At 34.3% G+C, this 24,800-nt stretch overlaps 2 protein-coding genes across 2 annotated transcripts in view; one reads left to right on the top strand and one right to left on the bottom strand.

The window, feature by feature from the left end:
- Positions 1-3,394: 3,394 nt before the first annotated feature.
- The window catches only part of LOC110384399 (uncharacterized), a 137,045-nt gene continuing 115,639 nt past the window's right edge, over positions 3,395-24,800 (bottom strand). Inside the window, exon 7 of the mRNA XM_064037689.1 lies at positions 3,395-3,953. Coding sequence (XP_063893759.1) covers positions 3,868-3,953 — 86 coding nt within the window. The 3' untranslated portion in view covers positions 3,395-3,867. The remainder of the gene's footprint in view (positions 3,954-24,800) is intronic.
- LOC135117717 (uncharacterized) lies at positions 20,050-21,285 on the top strand. Its single transcript, XM_064037583.1, has 7 exons — positions 20,050-20,226; positions 20,317-20,383; positions 20,461-20,496; positions 20,605-20,697; positions 20,775-20,849; positions 20,942-21,033; positions 21,126-21,285. Exons 1-7 carry the CDS (start codon positions 20,212-20,214, stop codon positions 21,276-21,278), a joined length of 531 nt encoding a protein of 176 aa, XP_063893653.1. The 5' UTR covers positions 20,050-20,211; the 3' UTR covers positions 21,279-21,285.

Below are 24,800 nucleotides of genomic sequence, written 5' to 3'. Positions count from 1 at the left end.
TTATTCACATCGTAATGTCGGCAATAAAAATGTCGTGCAACTGCAACTTTGCGCACTTAGCATCAAACGGACTGTTACTGCTCTGAACTGAACATTTTCCAACAAAACACAGATATCTTTTAACGAGACAATTTTAAATAGACGCTGTTATTATAGTCTTAAGGTATAAAATTGCAAAATAATAACTTCTCAAATATTTCCATTAAAATTATATTTTATTTTAGAATTGAAGTTAATTGAAATGGAATGAGAAGCCTTGCAGTAAAGTATTAGATGTACGACGACTAATTTATTTAGGATTGAAATGAATTAATTAACTTTATACCAACTGTCAGCACAGGGCTGATTTATTTATATTTTACTTTTATTAGTTTATTAATGAAGTCGTTCAATTACAGCCATTCAGTTACCAATTATAAATAGTTTAGTATTTCCAATTGATTACTTCTGAATGGATCAAAATTGTAAATAACTTCACTTAAATAATTATTTTGTGAATACATATGTGAATGGTCACAAACAAGTATGTGTTTTGTTTATTTTATTACCTGAACACATTTATTTTATAGCATTTAATGCAAAACCTTATCAATTGATATAATTAATAGTATTGAAATAAAGATAAGGTTAAACTTGTGCTATCCCCTTTTTTTGGGAGAACATTTTGATTTTCAATCAGTGATACTGTACTTAAATTTCTAAATAAAATCATTTCATCCCATTCATCGTATTTTTAATTTACCATTTCATTTCTTTAATTTAAATAGAAATGGATTGTCTCGTCTCCAGCTTAAAGATGTATCTATTGTTAAATACACAATAGGCACCACACTTTAGAGCATAATAAAACTCAGTATTTTAGGTCTAGAATTTGACAATGCGTATAACGTTGAATAATTAAGGTCACCCTCGTTTAAGTGCAATCGTTTATTTCAATTAAACTGTTTAGGTAGGTATTTGAACTGTCAACTGAGTCGGTCATGGTTTGAAAGTAATTTACAGTTTTGAGGGATCATTAAGTTAAATATACTTTTCTATTTCAGGCATTTCTTTTAATTTTACAGAGAGTGTGTGTCACTATAGAAAGGATGTTACTTGTGAGATGACGGCAGACAGAGGAGTTAGTAAGAACAAATTATGCTGTGTTGACCCCTAATAAAAAATGGGATACTTAAGGGAAGAAGGATGATATCGATGACTAGAGAGTGTAACAAGGAACTATCAAAATAATCGCAGTAAATTATAATATTCCTCGCTTTCAGATCACAATATTGGCTCGAGCACTAGTTAAGGACATAGTAAAACTATGAAGTGTCACACAAACTTCTGATCATAAGATGTAGAACTTCTCGCGAAAGGGTTGTTCAACAAGTTTTAATTAAATTCCTAGAATCGATGCACCTAGAGTATAACAGCCTTGTTGGATGAAATTCAATCGGAAACCGTCATCCCATATATAAATACTCATTCATATTGAGATGTAAACAAGCTTAAAAGTAACCATTATATTTACAACCTTATGCCTATGAAGTTAGTGTCTAAATTCGAATACTTTTGGTGAGTATGCCCATAAAATTTTACGAGATGCATTCGAGTAAGAGTGATGAGCAAAGTTTAGCATTCTGTCGTATATTTTAGGGTCTTATAAGAGAAATAAATCAAGTTACGTTGGTATTGATCTAGGTATTAGGAGGAAATTTGTGGACACAAACAGCGCTTTCCTTTATCATACTAATTAGATTTTACATTTACAACAATGTTCTACAAATATTTTTGTTCGGAAATGACATTATGTATAGAAGGAGAATTTAGTATTTGAAGCTATTAAAATCCGATTTGAAAAATATTTTATGTACTTATAGGTAAGTGACTAACTTGATGGATAGTACCTATACAATTATATATAGGAATATGAAGGAATTCAAGCTACCATGGCTAACACAATAATCCATTAAAATTACAATTGATATTCAATTGTTTACTACCTACATGGATTTTAGGTGTTATAAACCATAGAATATGGAGTGCTGTTATATGCAATAACCGAAGACGTGTTTATAGAGGAAGTTGCCCAAACTTGATCGTTAGACTTCGGAAGTTTAAGCACATGGTGCTCAAATATGCTTAGTCATCCCTGATTCACATAGCGTAACAAAATCTGCATTATAGTACGAACTTACTCATCGTCGTAAACGCACGAAGCTTGTGCTGGCTGCTCCATGGTCTTAAAAAACTCTAACGATGTTCTATTTTAACTAGTGAATCGTAAGCTTAGTTTTAGGTGAAAAATTATTATCTGCCCAGCCTTTTCTATACTATGTTGGGGTCGGCTTCCAGTCTGACTGGGTATAGCTGCGTACCAGTGTTTTACAAGAAGCGACTGCCTATCTGAACTTTCGCAACCCAGTTACCCAGGCAACCCAATATCCCTTAATATGACTGGTTGTTAGACTTTCTGGCTTCTGTCTACTCGTAATGACTGCCAAAGATTTTGAAGTGACAGCATCAAACTAATAAATAAAACTTCAAAAAAGAAGATTTATTAAAAGAAGTATTGAAGAAATATAATAATAAATATAACCGAACCCCTTCCTGTAAAATATTTCTTGAATTTTTGACGTCGCGACGTCGTCGTGAGCGTCAATTTAGTCATTCGTCCCAAATTATACTTAAAGCGATTTCGCGGGCCTTTAGCATTTTCGTAGGCTTTTTAATAGAGTGCTTCAACGGGAAGATTGTTCCCAGTATTTTATTTATTTTTATCTTTACTGACTGAAGATTTTTTACTACAATAGGCACAAGATATTGTTATTAAAATTATCTACAATGTACATATAATTCTTGCTAATATTAATGATTTATAATTGTGTTTTTAATTACTTGTTATTTTTATATTGAGGTATAAGGGTTTACTAAACTCATTTGTTATTAATTACCAAAATAACGATTAAATAGATATACGTCACCTGAATACTCACCTCTATTTAATCTTCAAATGACCATTGTTTTTCTTAGAAGAACGCCCTTACAAATATAAATCTCTCCCTTTGCTCCCTTTGCTTTTCTGTCAACTTGCTGACACGTATACTGCATATTATTTTGTAGCTTAGAGTAATTGGACCAGCAGACAATTCTTTAGAGACTTGCCTCTTGTAAGTTATGATATAGGTAGGTAAATATAAACTTGAATCGATGAGTAATTTTTCATTTCAGAAGCTAAAAGTCGATAAACGACGGTAATTACTGTGATTCGCATAATATTTATATTTGTTATTTCTACCATCAAATCTTTCATGTGTTTTAAGTTTTAAGCATACCTGTGTTATTGTCATAAATAAACTAGGATATCAACTTGTTATCATAGGTCCCAGTCTGAAGAGATGAAAACAACGAATTATTAAAATATTTAAAACGCACAGTAGCCATTATTTATTTATAGTATTTGAGCACATACATATGTACATATATACATACCTAGGCATACACATAACCTTAGTGCCAGGTCAAACAACGACTTATAATTACTATTTAATATAACGCAAATAAAAACTAATCATTTTAAAAGATAACCATAAATTACTAATGTTTGTATTCGTACAACTTTTAATTATATTCTTTACGACCCGTTTGTCAGACAGATTTAAGATTTCAACTAATTGCTTAGGGGAATTAAGTAAATTAGAATCATTTTCGTGTATTCCATTTAATGAAATACATAAATTCGGGTTGGCACAACTACAAAGTATTAACAGTGAAAATATAGAGAAGAATTTTATCAGTCATAGAAACATCAGGATCTTTGGTTCTATACGTTCGTTAGAACATAGGCGATTATAAATTGTTACTAACTAATAAGAACACAACAAATTATCTTAGGACGTTTGGAAGAAGGTATGTTAACAGAAGAATTATTTTCATTGTAGTTGATGCGCTCCCCGACACGGTGCTGCCATCTGTGGAAGAAAAAACACTATTAATTAAGGGTCTTAAGAAACGCGTAGAGTGAGAATAGAACATTCTGCTATGGCGAAGATAAAACAACGACTACGCCAGTTACTACGCTGTAGCGTTCAAGCTACAGCGTAGCAAAAACGAAATAGACGTAGCCCTTCATTAAACGCATTAAAATATTTACGTTTTTATACTTAAACTATACTTCATACAATTTAAAGTAAAACAATCAAGTTGCTTATTAAACGACTCAACAGAAACAGTAAAAGTCAACTTGATTTAATATTACGCTCCAAGGACCGACATTTTGTCAGACTCGGACTATTACTGGAAAGTTTAGCTTAACAGGTCGTAACAGTAAAGGCCTAACTGTTCTCTATGGAGTCCATTTTAAAGTAACAAGCTGCCGTTGAAAAATTATTGCTTAGTCTGGCTCGTGACCTGATTCCTCGGCTCGTAAACGAATTGATGTTCGGGAAGGTAGCACATTTCCACCAGTCAACACTTACTGGGATTAGATTGGATACCTGGTTAACTTTAGAAACGGCTTTAAGGTTAAATAGGTTTTATTACATTTTAATGGCAATGGACGACACCCGTGTGAAAGCTGGACCTACAGGAGCTTAGATTGAGTTTTCATACGGGTGTAAATACATAGGGCATGCGTGGCGATGTATGTCTTTGTGTATGAAATGACGAGTCAGTAGTGGGATAATGATAAGTCAATGAATATGTTATTTGTGATTGTGTGCTCTATTTTGTTTCTTGAAAAGTGATCTTAGAAACGCGCTGTCAAAGCAAAATAAATAACCAATTTTTCAAACTGTGATAATAGAGAGACGGCAGTTATCGTAAATACTTAGTAATTTCGCCTATCCCATCGGGGAACATTAATGAGCGTTAAATAAACGCATGACTACCTAATTAAAATATTTTTATGACATTTTCACCGGAGGTTAAAGTTCACACAAACAAATTGGGAATAGAATAAATTAATTGAATCATCCAATTGTAATTTTAATACAGCTTTATTGTGTACAAAGTGCCTATAAATTACAATTTACATAAAACATAATTGAAAGCAAACAGTCGCCATATTTAATTTGTTAATATCATTCCAACGTCAAAATCTACTTTAAAATAAAAATATATTAGCACTTTGTATGCTTTGACGCTATGATTAATAGTAACTAACTTTTGGTGTTCAACGAACTAGTATAAACATTTGAAAGCATCTATTTAGTATATATTTCTACAAAGAGTAAACGAAACTTTAGTTAAATATTTTACACTCACGGCCAGTGAAACTGACTATGTTTTGACTAAAATGTTCAAATATAATAAATCATAATTTTCAGCCAAAACACTGGGGCATACTTTCCCGTACTTGTATAAAATATACCCTATCTTACTAGGGGATAGTGTAACTCCTCATCAGCAGAATAAATTTTCAAATGGGTTGAGTAGTTCCGGAGCTTTAATACAAACAAACAAACGGTTATCCTTATTTCCAACACACAGCCAAAATTTTATTTTCTCAACACCACATTTTAAAGCTCAATATTTTTTTTTTCTTTGCATAAACACGTCTATTTTACTTAAATACTGTATTAAAATATTATATTACCGAGCCTTATTATCTGCAAAACTAGATACAACAAAGACTGTAACCAACTAGAGATATATTTTTGAAGTAAAACAAAAGACTTGTTTGAGAGACCCAATCAGATTAGACGGAGTTATAAGATACAAGTAGACTTTTGAATTTCTGAGGTGCGTTTAATTAATTCAAGATTTATACAAACGAGTTTTGGTTACTCGGTAGATTTACTTAAACAAATTCTGTAAAGTTTTTTGGTATTGTAAATAGTCGAGATTCTTGAGAGTTTAGATATTTGATTATGATTATTTTGTTAAGATAATGATAATAAATAGTTAGTGGAATAAAAAGATTCACGAAATTAGCGTTAGCGCAATTCAAAACTATTGTTGGACTAAATTACTGACCATAACAATGTGCGATTTCAAATCTAATAAACAAAAAAAAAAAAAACAATTGCGCATCTCCTTATTCGAAATTCAATTTGGTCCACAATAACAATCGAATAACTATTCCGATTGTCGAATAAAATTGCAAGCCCTAGTCAATTCTGTCTATAGCCATTGTAGTGTGAAATAAAAACCAACGACTTTGCCATTTGATTTGATAAACTCTGACTTATTTTCATTTATTTTAACTTTATTACAAGGTAAAATGATTCTTCAACTGAATAGAGAACATTATAATTCAATTAGACGAATCGAAAAAGTCTAATCGATATAATAATAGTTAAGCGCAATGTTCGATAAAGTAGTCACGTGTTACTAGCAATCGTTCCCTAAGGATACGTTTACACGATAAGGAAAAATATAAAATAACTACTAACAGTATACTTCCTGGGCCCACAATATCGTATTTTCAGTACCCAGCATCTATTGGCGGTACACGTGTAAAGTTATGATAACAGCCCCATAACAGTAAGTCACATAAACTTGCTCAGATTTAAGGCTAATTTCCCAAAGGGGCGGTACAAAATTTACAAAGAACACTTTTGTACTTAAAAGCTTTCAGTAACCGCAGAACTAAAGTAGCGTGTATTTAATAGCTTCTGTGCGTGTCAGCGTGTATGTGAATAGTTCAGAATGTTCAGATCTGACCTAGGTCGTGAGACATTCGTGTGATGTCAAATATTCAAGCAGTATTTTAGACGATGTGACCGTGTTACGTCAAATCGGGGTTAGAATAGCCAAAGGCTAAAGGTCATGCTTTTGATTGTTTTAATCTCGGAATGTTTAATATACAAATGTTACCCTCATGTTTATTCAAGACAGTTGCTACAGAATAAACAGAGGAACTCGAATTTATTAATGAGGTCGTACTGATTTATTTAGATTGACATTGGTAAAAGATAGGCACAGTCAGCCAAGAAAATAAACAGGGCTGAACTCGATCCTATTAACCATATCTTACATCAAATTTTTGGTAGATTCAAATCGCCTAATTCAAGTTTTCATCTTGCGGTTATATTCTTATAATACGCAGTTGGCATGTTCATAAAATAAGGTTCCACATTATTAAAAAAAAACAGTGCATATTTACATGTTCCCTAATTCAAGCATTAGTAAAAACATTTCGCAAAGTTCATAATTCGAACGCGAGTTCAGAATTCATCACGCGGTCAGTTCACGTAACTATTCAGGTAAAGCCGGGTTGAAAGCCGAGAGCATTAGTAAACATCGCGTATATTCACTCAAGTTATTTATTTTAACAACCGCTAACGTTTTAATTTATTTTTGCCTGCATCTGCAGTTGCAGTACAAAATTACGTGTGTAAACTTATTTTCTTTGTGTTGTGGCCAGCCACATGTTTTTGCGGCACTTATCTCAGTTTCAATTCTAAGCTTAGCGGTGTTTCCTTTTATTGTACGTTTGTTCGTTATAAATGGGTTGTTTTTTGTGTTATGCTGTAAATAGATCGTTGAAAACATGAGAAATGAGTGCAAGGGTTGTTTGTTTACGGGTTTTTTGTTTGTGTGGATATTGTGTTGGCTAGCTGTGTAGACGGGCAATATTTTTTGCAGATAAACTTGTTTTGGAAACTACCATAAATACAAGTTTAAGATTCACGTAGTTTAAATCGATAACACTTTTAACAGCACATTATTATGTTGACAATTAAAATAGCTCATGATACAATAGGTGTGACCAAGAAATTACCAAAACAAGTAACCACCAATAAAACAATAAGGCTTGCCATCTTTTTTTTATTATAACGATCAGAAGTTGATAAAAATTTCCAATGCCAAACAATATTCATCCAAACAAAACATTGAATGCCTCGAAATGTTCCTGAAATTCGAAGGCACGCCTATGAAGTACCAATTTACATAATATAATAAAAGTATGGTTGTTCCTGCGTACCTATAAAGTTTACTATAGGCGTTTTCTGCAAAATTACCCACTTTTCATATGGAAATGTGACCGATTAGTCACGCGTTGGATGAAAAAATGATTAAATTCGCTACGTAGTTATTGCTGGTAGGCTGAAGGTGGTTTTATACGATTTATTGGTATTGCCGGTACACAGTAATATTTGGTTTTCGAATGAAATGTTAAAAGTGGAAGCGATAGACGGTTAGGTATACTTCTCACTGAATTTTTATTTGGGGAAAAGAGAATTTTTCCGTGGCGGCTTTTCAGTACTTTTTTTTGGAATCGAAATAAACGATTCTTTCTAGATTTTGATGTAGATCTTAGTATGAAATAATGCCTTATTTATACATTATAATACATATTATCTGCATTTTTATACACATTTTTCGATATTTGGTAAAACACATCTCCGTCGGCAGTCGGATGCAATTCGCTTTAGGTAATTCTCAAAGATACAAACAGACGTTATCTGCAGATCACGCAATTATGGTGTTTCATGCGGTATTCGTTCTGCCTTCACGAGCCAATTGCTCAGTCATTGCGCTTTGCCAAACGTTACGTCGATTCCACTGCGTTTTATGAGATCATACTCTGAAGGTAGATACTATAGTTTTGATACGTTTCTAACACCAGCACTACTAATTGTGTCTGAATTTGTAAAATATAAAAACTGAAACCACTCTGGCCCCTACTGCAAATGCATTGAACACGGTATAGCAATTTCCCGGTTTCGGAGTTTTTCCCATAATCGAACAAAAAACACCTATGCTATTGAGTAAAAAATGCCTTTGTTACTCAAGAATACTCTGGCTATTTGACAGAGTACAATAATTATTCAAAATGCTTCAGTGCCTTTAGTTAGCCTTTCGGACAAAAAACATTTTTGAGGAATTAAAAAGACATCTTCTTAGCGGCTAATATATGAAAAATTTAATTTTCGTTAAGCTATTCAATACCATTTAACTTTGTCATTACCAGTCACTTTGTCCTAATATTATTATATTGTTATTTATTCAGCAAAAGGAAATAATTAACATACTCGTGTAAGTAACAAAATCGCGAAGGTGAACAGTGTGATATTATGTTGCGTTTCGCTAACGAGGTGGTATATCCTCTTATATTATTATAACGAGCTTGATTCAGGGGTGGCAATGTGGTGTCAAAGGATTCATCACATTTTATTTTATTTATATGTATTTTAATTATCTTTGCGTTTAGCGTACACAGTTAAAATGTTGCTTTCCAAGTGGTTGAAATAGCGGTCCAATCAAACTACTTGGCTAGTTGAATAACTATGAAGTGATTACAAACTTACTAACACATAGGCCCAAGTTCACCGACAAACATGAACGTTAGTTTTTTTTTCAAACATCGGTTTCTTTGAAAAATAAACGAGATAATTCATGTTCAATTGTTTTAAGAAAATTTTAATGTCGAGCGTTGTATTCAACAAGTCGGCTAAAAGACGTATAGAAGTGCGATAAAATAGCGTTGTTAAGTTAAAGAGCTAGCTTTTTAATTTAATTCTATTTTAACCTTATGGCTGTGAAAAACTCTCTGTATTTGGAGATCTTTCCTATGCTCTAATCATGTTCATACATAATTTATTTGAGTCATAATTAAAAAAATACAAAGATATTAAAAATTCATGTAAATTACTCGTATATCATAAGTTATTCACTAAACCCATAGACTATACAAAATAGGTTACGCTCAATTCATTTTCAATCAAAGCTTATCATTTAGGATTCTATTAAAATATTCAATTATGTAAGGGGCAACCCTGGAAGGCTCTAAACACTGAATAACCAAGTTAATATTACATTGTTGAACACCCCGAGGCTTTAAAATAAAGGTTTTCTGTTTCCTCTTCCTAATTGTAGTTTGTTTTTGATCAGATTAATATTTCAAATCAGTGGGCTTTTTAAGTATAAGTTTTTTTTCTTAGCCCAAACTGTTTCACTGCTGGGTAAAAGCCTCCCCATTTTTTCTCCACACACCTTTTCAAAGTGTATAATTTTGCCCCTTAAAAATTTTATAAGTTCTTATGTAAGAATGACACTTATCAATAATTGTATATATTTCAGTGTGCTATAGTACCTATGCATTAAATAACTGTAATCATTACTACAGCACAGCATTTCAAATTAATTCAACCCCTACACCATAATAACTACGTCATTATAAAAAATACGTCATGAGTCATGATGATACGGTAATGAGTGTAGCAATAATTTATTTTAATGTTTCCCTGTAATGGTATGTGTGACAGCCTTTAACATACATAACTTTTCTGAACAGCTTAATAACAGTGCCTAACCTCTAATTAAACAGTTCCTCGGTTGAAAACAAATGAGTTTCCAACAGCCTTTTTTATGACTACATAATTCTAACGTCAAACTGACGTAGTAATTCTATGCAGCTTGTGGTTATGGGAGTCAAAGTGACGTATGTTACACCATATGTGCATACGAGTGACAAATGTTACCGAAGGAATCGCTTGGCTAGTGACCGCATGAGACTCGCATATGCTACGTCACCGCAGCGTATCGTGATGCCCGAATTTACAATAGGATTACGCTTCCCAGACGTAAACAAATGACGCTGCGGTGACGCAACAAATTGTATGATTTTCTCTTTAAAATTTTCGGGTTAAATTGGTAGCTGTTTTTTATTTTTATCTTTCATTTCCAAGGGCACATTTTGCCACGCTAAAAATAAACTTAGATATGACATAACCTGCTTATGATATGCTATTTAAGTACTTATTTATTAATCATACCGTTTCGTAAGAAATCAGCGAAAAATAAGGCAATTTTTGTCATATTTATAATCCTCCTACGATAAACGTGACACTTAGTTCAAAGTCTAAAGCCCACGCTACATGATCGAGTGTCAAATTGATAACAAGCAAAGGTCAAAATAACTACAAATAGTTTTATTGAAAACTAGCTGTTGCCCGCGACTTCGTCTGCGTGGGCAATTTGGAATTGTCAAAATACTACTTATGCCGTAGCGTAGGTGTATTCTTTTACATAACACTATAATTAGGATTACCACTTAGCAGCAGCACGGGTTGATCAATCAAGGTGGTGTCGACGATTTGTGACTATTTATCTAAACAAAAGAAGTAAAGTTTGTGACGTTATGGAAATCTCTGGATCTAGTGAACCGATTTGGAAAATTATTACGTAATTCTCACTCTCAGAAAACAAAGGTGTGACAAAGTTGTCATTTGTACATTTTCTGCAGCAGCTGCGACAAATCAGGAGCCAGAAAGTCTGTCAAACAGTTTTACTTCCCATGGATAACGCGGGGTCTAGTTCACTGGGTTGAAGAGATCAGATAGGCACTCCAAGTAAACATTGGTACTCAAAAAGATTCGGTTTGACTGGAAGCCAACACCCACACAATTGAGGAATAGCTGGGTGGATGATGACTGAGTCATCAGGCAAGCGCATAGTTTCACTACTTGTATTTCGGGGATTTTCTGTGCACTCACTCACTATGTTATGTTGGAATTCCACCGAAATGTTTGCATTAGTTCATGATCAGGTAAAGTATACGTCCGAGAGAGTAAGTCCAATTCGTGTGTTGGCACTTGAAGCCTGCAGTTCTTCCAAGATTTTCAAAATGTACGCTCGCAAGTTGTCATTTCTTGGTGGAGCCAGCAGATCAGAAGGAACATAAGTGCTGTGTATACTGTGCGTCACTACTGCACAACGGTAAAATTTCGTCTTTATAAATAGCACAAACGTTCGTTCTCTTGCGGAGGACGTTTAAATACCATATTATGTGTCACACGTAGGTAAACAGGACAACAGTATATTATCATCGAACCGCTTTCAAAGATCTGATGAGCGAACAGACCAGAACTGACTTGATCGCCTCGAGAAAATCAGCTGAAACAATTTTAGTGATCCTTCAATAAAGTTAGAGAAGCGGGTGCGCATGATGAACACTAAAAGTTGGTAAATACGTGATGAAGATGACCTAATTCATTACTATTCTAATTTGTTCATGTACCACAAAACTCAAGTTAAGGTGGAGAAAAGGATTACCAAGCTCCCAAAGGCCTGGGCATTTGCAACACGTTGCATGGCATCCTGGAAAGTTATGTAATTCTCAGCCATCAGTTTGAGCAGCGTGAGGGAGTGTCAGGCTTTGGCCCTAGTGGGCCTCACAGGGGTTTTCTGAATCTCCTTGAGGGGCGCGTGAAATAACGGGTCTCCCAGAAGCCGGAAGGTCGATGACCCACTCAAAAGTAATCGCTCACGCCTACGGTGGCCGGGAGTCGTCTCTCGACATCCGGCTTTCGTGGTGTCTTACCGCAGTGGCTGGGATGAGAGTTGGGAATTTTCAGTCGCTCCGCCACCTCATTCTTTGTCATCCCATTTCTTCTTGCTTCAGATCATGGTTTAAACCGGGGCCGGGTGCGATAGGTCGCACAGTCCGCACAGTGGTGACACCAGGGTGCCACCTCCATGAGATCAGAGTTGGGAATGTATGTTTGCAAAAACTAACAGAACATTTAGCGAAAACACGTTTGATAGTAATTCTGTCTTTGTAACTGAATAATATAAATGATATAAACGTGTGACTGTGACTGTTCGTAATTGTGAACGGTGTATTTGTGATATAATTCTTAGCTCGATGATTTGTGATCAGAATTTGAAAATAAGTATGTCTCTGGCCTGCGACGCGTAATTTGTACGTTTTCAGAACGAACGAACTCTTGTCTTCTGTTGACATCTTGTTGACGTATTGTGACAGGTAGTTATAACCATTGATGTTAATTTTAGAAGTGACACAATGTTTTCGGTCGTATTTTGCCTACATTCTTCATTACTCAAAAAGTGTATTAAAACCAGGAACTTATTTTTAAGGATGTTTGAATATTAATAACAATGTTTTTTTTTATAATAATAAAATCTTAGACTCGCAATGCACTTTCAGTGTGATGCATGTTTGTTATTGGATGAAATGAATGGATATTCATGTTTATGAGAGGTATAGCTTATATTATGTCAGAACAACACATGTAGAGTTTTTAAGAATGTGGGGAAGTTCATAATTTCTTCGGGACGTGGGTGCCGCTTCCCATGGGAACTACTGCCCTCACCGGGATAAAATATACCCTATGTTACTCGCAGATAATGTAGCTTTCTATTGGTGAAAGAATTATAAAAATGTCCCTGATGATGCGCTGATATTTCTTGTAGTGTTTTTATAGTAGCGAAATACACACGTTGTCATATAATTTTTTCTTGAAAGTAAGAACATACCATGACAAAGTGAAGTCTGTTTTCATTGATATTTTACCTACTACCAGTTTTATGGTACATCTGTTTCTGCATGATTTTCTTCATCTATAATTTTAGGATATCGTTTCTTTAAATTCAGTTTTTTGCTCAAGTTACTTATAAAAGCGTTATTTTCTATGTAAAGATTGATAATAGGCCGATAAACTTACAAAGTTCAACATTCAAATATGTGTCATTATTGCACCCGCTGTTGCAGAAACGTTAACAGAAATTATCGTTTATTGCTCATCTCCCGTAGGTGATAGCGTGATAATATATATCCTATATGTTGAACCGGCCCCCAGGTAATATTCATGCAAAGTTTGATTTAAATCTATGCAGTACTTTTCGAGTTCAGTGAGACCAAACATACAGACAAACAGACAAACAGACAAAAATTCTAAAAACTATATATTTGGGTTCAGAATCGATAATAGATCACACCCCAAGTATTCTTTTAAAAAAATATTCAATGTACAGTTTTGACTTTCCTATCATTTTATTATATGTATAGATAACTCAGGTCTATAATTGAGCTGTCCCTTCGTTGAATCCTGTTATTATCTAGGGTGATTATAAAAGTTTTGGGTACTAATGACCCTTCTGGCCGAGTCACCTTTACCCGTAGTCCGTAGGTATTCGTAGATATTTTATTGCGTAGGATGACTTATATAATATTGATTTGTAAAGTATTTCGTTTGGTTTGAATAAAATAATGCGTATCTATAATAATATTTAGAAATAAGACTACGTTCTGAATTCAAAAAAAAATAAATAGAAAATCAAAATCTCAAAATAAAATCTTCTATTCTCAATATTATATCAGAAGAGATACAGTCCACATTTTACTTTTAAAACGCAAACGTTTTGACGTTTCAATTAGTACGATCATCGGGAACGGCCGGGGTCCGGGGTTCGGTTATGGAATTTGCATATTTCATCGATATTAATTACGATTTCATAGCCTGGCAAAATGAGAGGTGAATTTGAAAAAAATGTGTAATATTTTTATTGAATTCTTCGATAAGCATTCTAATTTTGATTCATTTGATCTTATACGATATAAATTAATGTATTACTGTTCACGTTAACGAATAAACAAACCAGTAAGTACCTACCTATAACAAACTAAGAAATAAACAGCAAAACTGAGACTTAACCCTACCACAACACACTCAAACCACTACAATATTGGCGAACACTAAGCTTTATTGATACTGTTAATAACAATTTAATTCTAAGCGTATTGTTACACAGATACCGTAATGAGAACGACCCTAACGTTCCCACTTAGTAAATATTTGCTTAATATTGAACTTGATATCATTAATAAACCATAAAGCAATCTACTGAGAAATGCTGGAGTGTCGTGTTAAGCCTGCCATGTTGTCTGTATCAATATCGTGATAATACAGAAATTATGCGAGTAATTAAAGGCAAATTGATTCATCTGTGTGTGATTACACGCCATTCTGAGTATCTGGTAAACTGTCGGTAATGATGATGAATATGGAACATTCATTATTTTTGATAAGTATAGCGTAAACAGCTCGTCAGCAGCCTTTTTTATTGATCCGCTGCTGTACATACAAACCTCTTCCTGTACAGACATGGAACGGGTGTTCATCCTTACGCTATTCTGAAAGCGGATTGACGATTTTAGATTTAAAAAGTCCAGGTTTTTCTTTAAGTAGGTACCATAAAGTTTCTTAAATATCAAGGAATTAAAATTCATTCTTTTAGGTGTTCAGTTTTGCCATCATGCATTATTAAGTTTAATTCGCATCATAACTTACACATGATAATACATATGCTTATGGATAAATTAGCATGGATTGTTAGTAATATTGTAACCAGTGTAACCAGTGTAACAGTGTAATTTAAGATCATCTATTTGGTAAATTACGGACAGACATTTACATAAAGTAAAGTGATACACAATATATCATTTATTCCAATTATTCATAAAAAATTCATTACCACTAATGTAGGTTTATATAAAACAAAAGCTCTCATAAACTTTTACAAAACAAATAAATGTAAGTTTCGTGTGCACCTTAATTATTACGAGTACTTCGTTAAAAAACAAAGGGTCCTCGTTTGTAAATGAATAATTAATAAACTAGATAATGACTTTGACATTTAGTTACTCGAATCGTGAATAGAAAAATATTGATGAAGTGTCATGACGTTGCGTGATTTGTGAAATATAAATCTTTATTGGTGTCAGAATCACACTGCAAACTTTTAGTCGGCCGATAGATTTTTTTGGGCTCATAAGTAAGTATTAAGATGAATAGTAGTATGCACATTACAAAGATCAGGTATGTAGCCGGTATCAAACCGACTGAAAACTTTGATTGGAATCAAGATGTACTTTAAAAAATACCAAACATCGGATCAACTGTCGCTCGACTATTTAGTATGTCGTGTGCTCTGAGAATGTTGTTCTAATTTTAATATTGCTTCAACCCTCTAAGGTCATGTACTCACAATAACAAAAGACGATTCTCGTATAGAATACCCAATTTTATTGCCCCGGTCACTGCTTTTATCGATAGCGAAGGCAATATTTGTATTCCGAAGCATTATCTATGCACAAAGTTTTCTAAAAATTGTTGCACTATTGTTGGAACGTTATTTGCATCTGACATAATTTTATATTGTGTCCTTTTATTCTCGAGATGAAAGTCTTGTATTTTCTGTTAAAAGACATTTTTAGTTTTCCTCAGTTTCATAGCTGTTGACTTTATTACCTCCATTATTGGAAATTTTGTGAACAAGTCAAATGTAATGTTACGTTCAATGGTTCGTGTGACAAGTTTATTCGTTCGAAGGCCATGTCACATAATTTGACATGTTTATACTTACGATATGATTTCAATATCATTCCATTAATCAACTTTTGATTTTCGTTGAATACAATTCGTATTTTTATATTTAAGATTAAGATATTGATCTTAGAGGTAGTTAAACCCGTAGTTGAGCGAAATAAAGTGACATTTAGTTGTCAAAAAGCTTTTAGGAATAAAGGACTTACAAATTATCAATTGCTTGTCTGTGACCTTTGTCAATACACTACTCAGCGATTCTATTGTCTACTATAGTATTATTCCTACAATTTTCTTGAACTACCTTCTCTTTGTTTTAATAGCAATTTCAGTATCATATTTTTCGTTGAGAGAATATTTAATTCCTGCTTTTGTTTATGCAATCTGGAGCTATTTGTTCCTGAATTTGCTTATTTAGTACGAAAGAGAATAAAATAAATTCTTTAAACGCTGTGAGACGCCATACAGCTGCATATCAAATTACTATTGTAAACAATAGTGCAGGTTCTACGCTCCGAGCTATTCGTCTTAACATGATTCCTTAGTATGTGTGCCTACATGGTACATTATGTAGTATACGGATGCTGTCTTTTGTTTTTAAGGTTCTAGATGTTGCTGTACATGTTTTATATAGATACCTATATACTATGCGATACCTATATATATGTCTAAGAATAGAGATGATAGTTATATAACGTGATTTAAATTAAGAGCAATTAAATTGTAAGTACCTACGCCTTGAAATTAGCGCTAACATTAATAGATCTTAATTTAGCCCATCATGTGAGATACGAGTCAAAATCTATCTTTATTTTTACTAAAACGGGTCAATTAACACGTTTAAGCAAATTTAAACTTTCACAGTTTATAAGCAGTTCATAATAACGTTATACTTAAACGCAGTTTCCCAAGTCGCTTTAAATAGATAATTCCCTGTAACGAGGTTTCTCAGCGGTTCGCGAACATCACAGTTCAGACTTAAACTGGTAGGAATATCTCACTGCACAAATCTACTGCAACTCTTCGAAATTGATAACTCAAAAACGTGGAAATTCACGAACTTTCTTAATGCGAGAACTAGTTCTTTAGCGAATCCTAGGTATGAATCAGAAAGAATGACGCACTAGAAAAATTACTGCTAAGTACTTTCAATGTTCCGAGTCCAGATAAATGACGTTATAAAACTTAGTTGGTTTGATTTAGCGCTAAGCCATATATCATTTGGACTCCTATTTTTGGTCTAGAAACTTTCTAGATTGTTCCAAGTTCTTTTCCATGTAACACGTAGACATTCGTAGAATATTCATTAGCAATTAGACGTTTCAAGAGGTTTTGCCTCAATTAGTGAAAACCACACGGCCTATTTTCATTCCTAATTTACGTAGATACGTACTAATTAGACGTTGGTAAAGTAACTAATTAATATGAATGGGGAGTCAAGTTGGTGCTAGACAATATTTGTGGAAAAAAGGGTCTAGTTTTTAATAAAAATAATGGCCATGTAGGAGCACATTGGCATTCGTAGCTGGTGCCCGAATGTACACAATTCGTGACTTGGGAAGAGAATATTCCGAGATTCTGCCTTACCAAACAGATGTCGTATAAAACACATTTTTGCTCTATTGCTTATTTGCGTTTGTAGATTCAATATTTAATGCATGTTTTTGCCTTCAAACGTATTTTCAATGCAAATAGAGGTTTAATATGAGGTTTCGAGTAGTGAATAGTTTGAACGTTTTAATGTAGTGCAACATTATGTTTACTTAATATTAATTATATTTATATTAACATGTAAGGATTTTATGAAACTCGTATCATGTAGGAATCCCTAGAAATAATAATCCTCTCGAAGCAGCGATATTGACTGTAGTTTCCAATTAATTAACATCTCGTATTGAGTAAGATAAATGATAATATTTTGAAAAGGAAATAATGTTGGCGCTACACGTGACCGGGCTCAGGGTGAACTAAATAAATCGCAACAAAGAAACGGGAAAATAATTACGCCCACTACGTACAAGAACGGAATAAATAATCAAATTGTAGCAAAATAAAACTTAACAGGTAAACGATCTTGAAATAGATTTTCATTGTTTTATTATTAATATTAGTTACGTATTGTATAAGGACAGGTAAGAAATCACATTCCAATAAATATTGGACACAGCAAAAAATGATTTTTTTTAATGAAAACCTTTGCACACATACTTTGACACTCACGTATGACACATGTTTTCTCCGAATCAGGCAATATCTAGGTACTATAAAAAGTGTCCACAAGTGTCCTATCAAAACGTTTACCAAAATTAAATTCTATACACCAAGCTACAAAATCACAAGTTACAAGATAGCATACCTAGAAGTAGGTATATCTCGTCTCCTCAAAGATCCCTATTTGCCTTTAAATACCACTCACTTCCACTAAATCTTAAGTGGAACTAAGACAGATGTTACATTACCAACCACCAGCCACGCTCCAGTGCACTATGCGACGCATCTGTAACCACACTCGTCGATGCGTTGTCAATGTAGGTACATATTTATGGTTGATCTACATTTACCATGCCATCTGTCATACAACTAATTCCATACTTATTTAAAATGAAAAAAACATCAGATAACATCATTCATCATTCTCATAGGTCTTCTTCTTCTTCCCACTCTGTTTTCATTTGGGGTTCATTCCATTCCTCCTTGTTATACTGACATTCACTCTCTTGTTATTCAAGTCATCTTATAGGCAATTCACAAATCTTTTTTAGGTCTTTCTCTCTCTCTATTCATCTACTTTTATACTCAGCACACACTCTCATTTTCAACGTTTTTCCATATTTTGAAAATGAAATAATAAAAATTCATCATTCTTGTAGTCAGCTCTGTTCTAAAATTAAAAACGCAGCTATACATTTCCTAATGGTAACCTGCCAGTACTAAAACATCTTCAATTACTTAAAAATATCCGTACCTATATTCAGTACAGGCCTGCAGTCTCGACATAAGATAGCGATTCGATCGCAAACTGACAGTCGCTAAATATTAACGAAAATATTCGCTTGCCATAACGACAGTAACGATAAACGCAAGTCTCGACAGCCGAGATAGCGGGCAACATCGCTAATTATCATGACATATTCGTGTCGGTACGATAGCGAAAACCGTATTCATAGTGCGGTGAATTTGTATTAAAATGTTGCATGTAAAAAAAATCCTTGTATTATAGGGAGAAATGGTAGACAAGATTTGCACAACCAATTTTGTTTCCTTTGACAATTATAAAGAAAATAGATGAACCTTATCATATTAAAACTTTTTGCATCGAACCGTGTAAGTAAAACATACCGTTTTTTAAGAAAACACATATTAAAGATCTTAATAGTTTGCGTACTTGCAATACAGACATAGAACATAAACAAACTGTCAATGTCAAGTTTGTTTGTGCACTTGAACATTGGTTTGATTTATAATAATAATAAAGGAGAACGGTGTATTCATTACTATTCATGGACGGTGAAGTCATTGAAACAGGCGCAGGCCTGCCGGGTGCCAGCAGCTTGAGCGTCAGGTAAGTACATCTACAACGAGAATTTTTTATTCCTATTCTTGGTACTTACTAAATTGAATACTTTGTATACATCCGAAGTATTCTGTGTTTACATAATGACTACTTTAATGTTTCAGGCGTAAGCGTCTGCGTAGCCCTCGTGTTACACCCGCTCAAATTGATGCACTACTATCAATATTAGAAGCGCGTCCATATTTGCACACGCGGAAATTTACCGGCTTGCAGGGCCGGGAAAATTTCGAAACGGGCTGGAGGGAGGTTGCCGAGGAGCTCAATAATCTCCCTAACGGGTCTAGAAAGACACCAGAGCAGTGGATGACGGTAAGTCTTTTTCAAAGATTGAATTGGTTTTAATTATAAGCATGTACATGCCACGTCAGTTTTTTTTTATTATTTACTTGAGTTAATTATTCTAATTGTAGGTTTGAGAGACTTAAAAGCCGCGCTTGCAGTAAGGCGGCAAAATTAAAAAAAGAACAAAAACGTACCGGCAACCGAGGCGTCAGCACTGCTCCCCTGACCGAGGCCGAGAGCCGGATAATTTCAATAGTTGGGGCAGATTATTCCTTTGGGACAGACTGCCCGGACGCTATGCCAGAGGAAGATGTAAGTTGTGATTATTGTATTCAATACAATTTAATATTCTCAATCTTTGAATGTTGATAACACTAAAAATACTTTTATTGTTATTTACAGTTATTACAACATGAGATGGAGGCTGGGGTGGTAATCTCTGAGGTTCTCACCTTACCTCATTCTCAGGGTAAGTTTTAAATTAATAGGTACTCAATTCAAAATATAATTATTTTAATTTTAATGTTACTATTTATTTTATTACAGCTAGAGATTTTGTGGAATTGTTACCGACTGAAACAAGTAAGTTGGAGTTTTAGTAACTAGTTGGTTACTGCTATAATATATTTTATTATGTGTATACATCTGTACACTAATGTTACCAAAATATTAATTAACAAAATATTTTAGCAATCAATGACAGCAGAGCAACGGCTGGTTCTTCACCACCACCCATCCAAGAACAAGTGCAAGATGCCCCTCAGTCGCCAGTACTACAAATGAGTAAGTTGCAGTTATTTTGCTCACCTATGTTTATTTTCATTGATTTTTATTTAATGTGTTATAATTGATAATTCCAGCAGTACGTGGCAGAAGGACAGAAACTGTTGCATCATCAACACCACCACTGCGACAGAGACCCAGAAGAAAGAGGAGTAAGCTTAAATTTTATTTATAATAAAACATTAGTTCTGCAGGTGGGTCAGCCAATAATTCCTACAATACCAATAATTTTGGGTATTTTCAGATCTGAATCCTCGCCAAAGTGTTTCTGAGCAATATAGTGCAGCTCGACGAGAATTTCTAGCAGTTGCAGAAGCAAATGCTGCTACAATGAAGGTGTGTTATAGTGTAAATTTCCTCTTAATTATTATACACACTAGCATGCTAGAGAACATTAAGACACATTCAGTAAATCCAACGTTTTTTAGATGCTGGCAACTGCTGCTCAAGCGCAAGCAGATGCTGCCAAGATGCAGGCTGAGGCAGCCAAGGTACAAGCCGAGGCGACGCTGCAATTGGTAAAAGTCGGAAACAAAATAGCTGACGCAATAAATAATTACATAAATAAAAATAATAAATGATATAAAATGTTTTTATTTGAAACAGTACATAAATGAAAAAAGTATAATAATTATGTGAAACTAGTGTTAATTAGCCTTCTTCTTATGCGCTCTGCAACAGCTCGCCCAGAACCTGCATAACAAAAATAAAATGTATTGGTGTTAGGTATACATACATAGTAAAATAAAAAATCAGTTCATAAGTTACCTGTAACTTCTAACATATCATCATGGAATCTACTATTATCCACCAGCTGCATGGATGTGGTGGACTCTGGTTCCGGTAATTTATATGTTATCCGCATATTGTGGAGCACTGCACATGCGTTAATTATTAGGCCAGCCATATAGGGTTCGTACATTAACTGGCGTTGGTGTGATAGACATCTAAACACAGATTTTAGCACACCGAAGCATCTTTCTATGATGTTCCTAGCTGAGCAGTGTGCTTCGGTATATTTATATTCCGGTGTGCCAGGCTGTTGATGTTTTATGGGAGTCATTAACCACGGTTCCAGAGGATATCCATCATCACCTAAAAGATTAAAAATACAAAGTAATTTCAGAAGTCGAATGGGCAACCTCTTCGAGGCAGATTTATAATGTTCATTTATTTACCAAGCAGCCAAGCACGGCGGTCCCCATTTTCAAAATGTCGCTTCATTGTTGAGCGCACCGGTGAATTTGCCCATATGTGAGCATCATGTCTCGCTCCTGGCCATCGAGCATTAATATTTAAAATAATAAGATCAGGGTCACACACCTGTAATATATTAAATATGTAAGTACATATTTTCAAACAATATTTTTAGATATTATAGAACTGAAGGTCAACTTACAGCTTGCACATTTAATGAATGGCCCTCATGGTGACCACTCACATAAGACTCCTCATTGGTCTTAGGAGCTAAAATTTTTATATGGGTGCAATCAATGGCTCCAATTACCCTGGGAATGGCTGTGGGGCATTTCTAAATTTCTGTTTTGCCGCATGGCGTTCTCCTTGAGTCATTGGAAATTTAATATATTTTCTTAAAAGTTTTCATTTATTGCCGAAGTTACAGCCCGGATGACTCGGCTAACAGATTTTGGCTCATGCTACAACCCCACTGCAAGCCAACAGGTTGTTGGTAGCACCCACATGCGTAAAATCGGAGTGCCGTCAGTATCTAATAAGAAGAAAATTTAAAAAGTTCAACCTTAGTTATAAGAAAAAATATATTATAGAAATATTATTTATGCACGGTAGGTCGCAAAGACACTTACTTGGGACTCCACAGAAAGTCCGTAAGGCCGTCGTCTTTGGAGAGATGGACGCAGTTCACTTAGTAGCCTGTGAAACATTTCCTTTGAAATTCTATACATTTGAAGAAATTGGCCATCCTCCAAATCCAAGGGATTTTCATCGTTTCGCTTGTTTCGTGCTATTTGTCGACCCATAAGCACATCGCGTCTGTGCTCGAGCACAACTAAGTCCCATGCTAAATATTCAGAAGCCATTATTTATTAAATTACTATTTATTTAATATTTTCTGACGTAAAATAAACAAATATAGGAACGATATCGATAGTAGCTATCACTTAGCGGGCTGTCAAAAACTGTCGCAAGGAAATTCTATGACATAACGATAAATCGTTATCTTACCGAAAATATTCGGTAACTTTGCGATGACACTCGATAGTTTTGGCAGTAGAGACTACCAAAAATCGTTACGATCGGATCGTTAGGACTTATCGACCGAATTTTGTCGTTAAGCGATCGCTATCTTTGTCGAGACTGCAGGCCCAGAACTAACACTGGCCAGCGACAAAAGCCGTGTGAGAACATTCAACCTCCTTTGATAGCGTAACGGCGACCCGTCGGTCGGTATAAAGTCTTTGTCGTGAGCAAACTGCATCGTGAAATATCAGATTCCATTATGGCAGAGGAATCTTTTACCGACGTCACGTGTTAAATCGTATCATTTTGCTGCAGTATACCAGGTGGGATTACGGCTGAAAGAACCTGTGGGTGTTTTATGACGATAAGATTGTATGATAGAGAAATAAAACTTAGATGTTACTAATTTCTTTGTCTACATTTACGTTACGTTTTGGTTTGGCTAAAACTTTCTATGTAATTCAATATTATAAACATCAATATATTGTAAACTCAAGCTTGTGTACATACCAAGATTATAAAACATCTCCACAATTTTGAAGTACATATACGTATGTATACAGAAGGAGAAATAAAATCATTTTACACAATTGCAAGAAACAGCTTTATGCTGACAGCTTACTCTTAGACAGTCAACGTGCCGCGTTGCATTTCCAAGTCTTACACAAGACGCTATTTTAGAAAAGAAAAAAAAATGTTTCGAAAATAGAATTCCAACTTTAAAAAGGAAGACACCAAAAAGTTTTCTACATAGCCAACACTTCTCACTTAGGTCGGCATTCACCTAGGGATTACTAACCCGATCGATGAAACACTACACTAATGAGGCAACAACGAACCATATAACACCGGCTTCGAATAATACCTCAAATGGAGCAAATTTAATCGCACTAAGAGTAGATTTACCACAATATTCACCAATAATACAGTTACTACCCAGTTACTACCCAACATCTAAAGCGTTACATTTAGGCTATTAGGCCTAATACTATGTTGGCCGCATACTAATAAGGTAAAACCTATTTTTACCAATCGGAGGAAAGTACTAGATTAACCTTCGAAGTAAGACGTTTTTTATTGTTAGGGATTTTGTTGGGATATAATTTGTGCTGAAAGATTTAGGTGGTTTTTGGGGAACTTTTAAATGAAATGTTGCTTAAGGTAAATCATTCCGAATAGATATTATTCTAATAAAAATACTGTACTGTAAGACTTTGAGAGGTAGGTAAAAAAATAATTATTCACAAAATAGTAAAAATTTCAGTAATAAGTAAGTAGATCGCTGGAGTGTTATACCTAATGCATCAGCTTTTGTGTTCTGTACGTATACTGCTATGGAGGGTGCCCGACCATAAGTGTCAGTTTGTTTGAGAATAAATAAAAAAACAAATGTGAAGATATAAAACTAAAATTGAAGTGTTACTAAGAAGAATACACAAGAAAACAATTAACATTGTGCGACACCTACACGAAAAAAAAATAAAACAAATGTTTTCAACTTTCGTAGCCATATGTCTTGTTACCAGGCAATGTAAAAGAATTCATTTCTTTTCGATTCCAATACAATAGCTGTCCTAAACTAGGCTTAACCTGTATTTTTGTATTTTTCTCAAGATTAGTCTGCCAAACACACAATACGTCTAACTCCATTTATAATTCCAATTCTGAATCTGTCTATATCTGGATAGTAAGGTTCAAGGCCCTAGGTATCGAAAAATAATAATATGGAGTCTTTATTCATATAGAGGTAATATGTCAATTTAAAGGAATCATTTTGTTCAAAGCGTTTATTTTTTTACTTACTTTTAAAGAAGTATACGATGATAAGAACCTTTGAAATAACATTGTATTCATGGACTTGTCGAAAGGACGTTTCTTCCCGC

Source organism: Helicoverpa armigera, chromosome 13 (genome assembly GCF_030705265.1).
Source record: "Helicoverpa armigera isolate CAAS_96S chromosome 13, ASM3070526v1, whole genome shotgun sequence".
In the NCBI taxonomy this organism is placed as follows: Eukaryota; Metazoa; Arthropoda; class Insecta; order Lepidoptera; family Noctuidae; genus Helicoverpa; species Helicoverpa armigera.
The sequence above is the reverse complement of the archived record's forward strand: the minus strand, read 5'-3'. Positions and strand labels throughout refer to the sequence as shown.

Coding starts and splice junctions, on each gene's coding strand:
- LOC135117717 (XM_064037583.1), top strand. Junction 20,850..20,941: donor GAGACCCAGAAGAAAGAGGA/GTAAGCTTAAAT, acceptor GGGTATTTTCAG/ATCTGAATCCTCGCCAAAGT. Junction 21,034..21,125: donor CAAATGCTGCTACAATGAAG/GTGTGTTATAGT, acceptor AACGTTTTTTAG/ATGCTGGCAACTGCTGCTCA.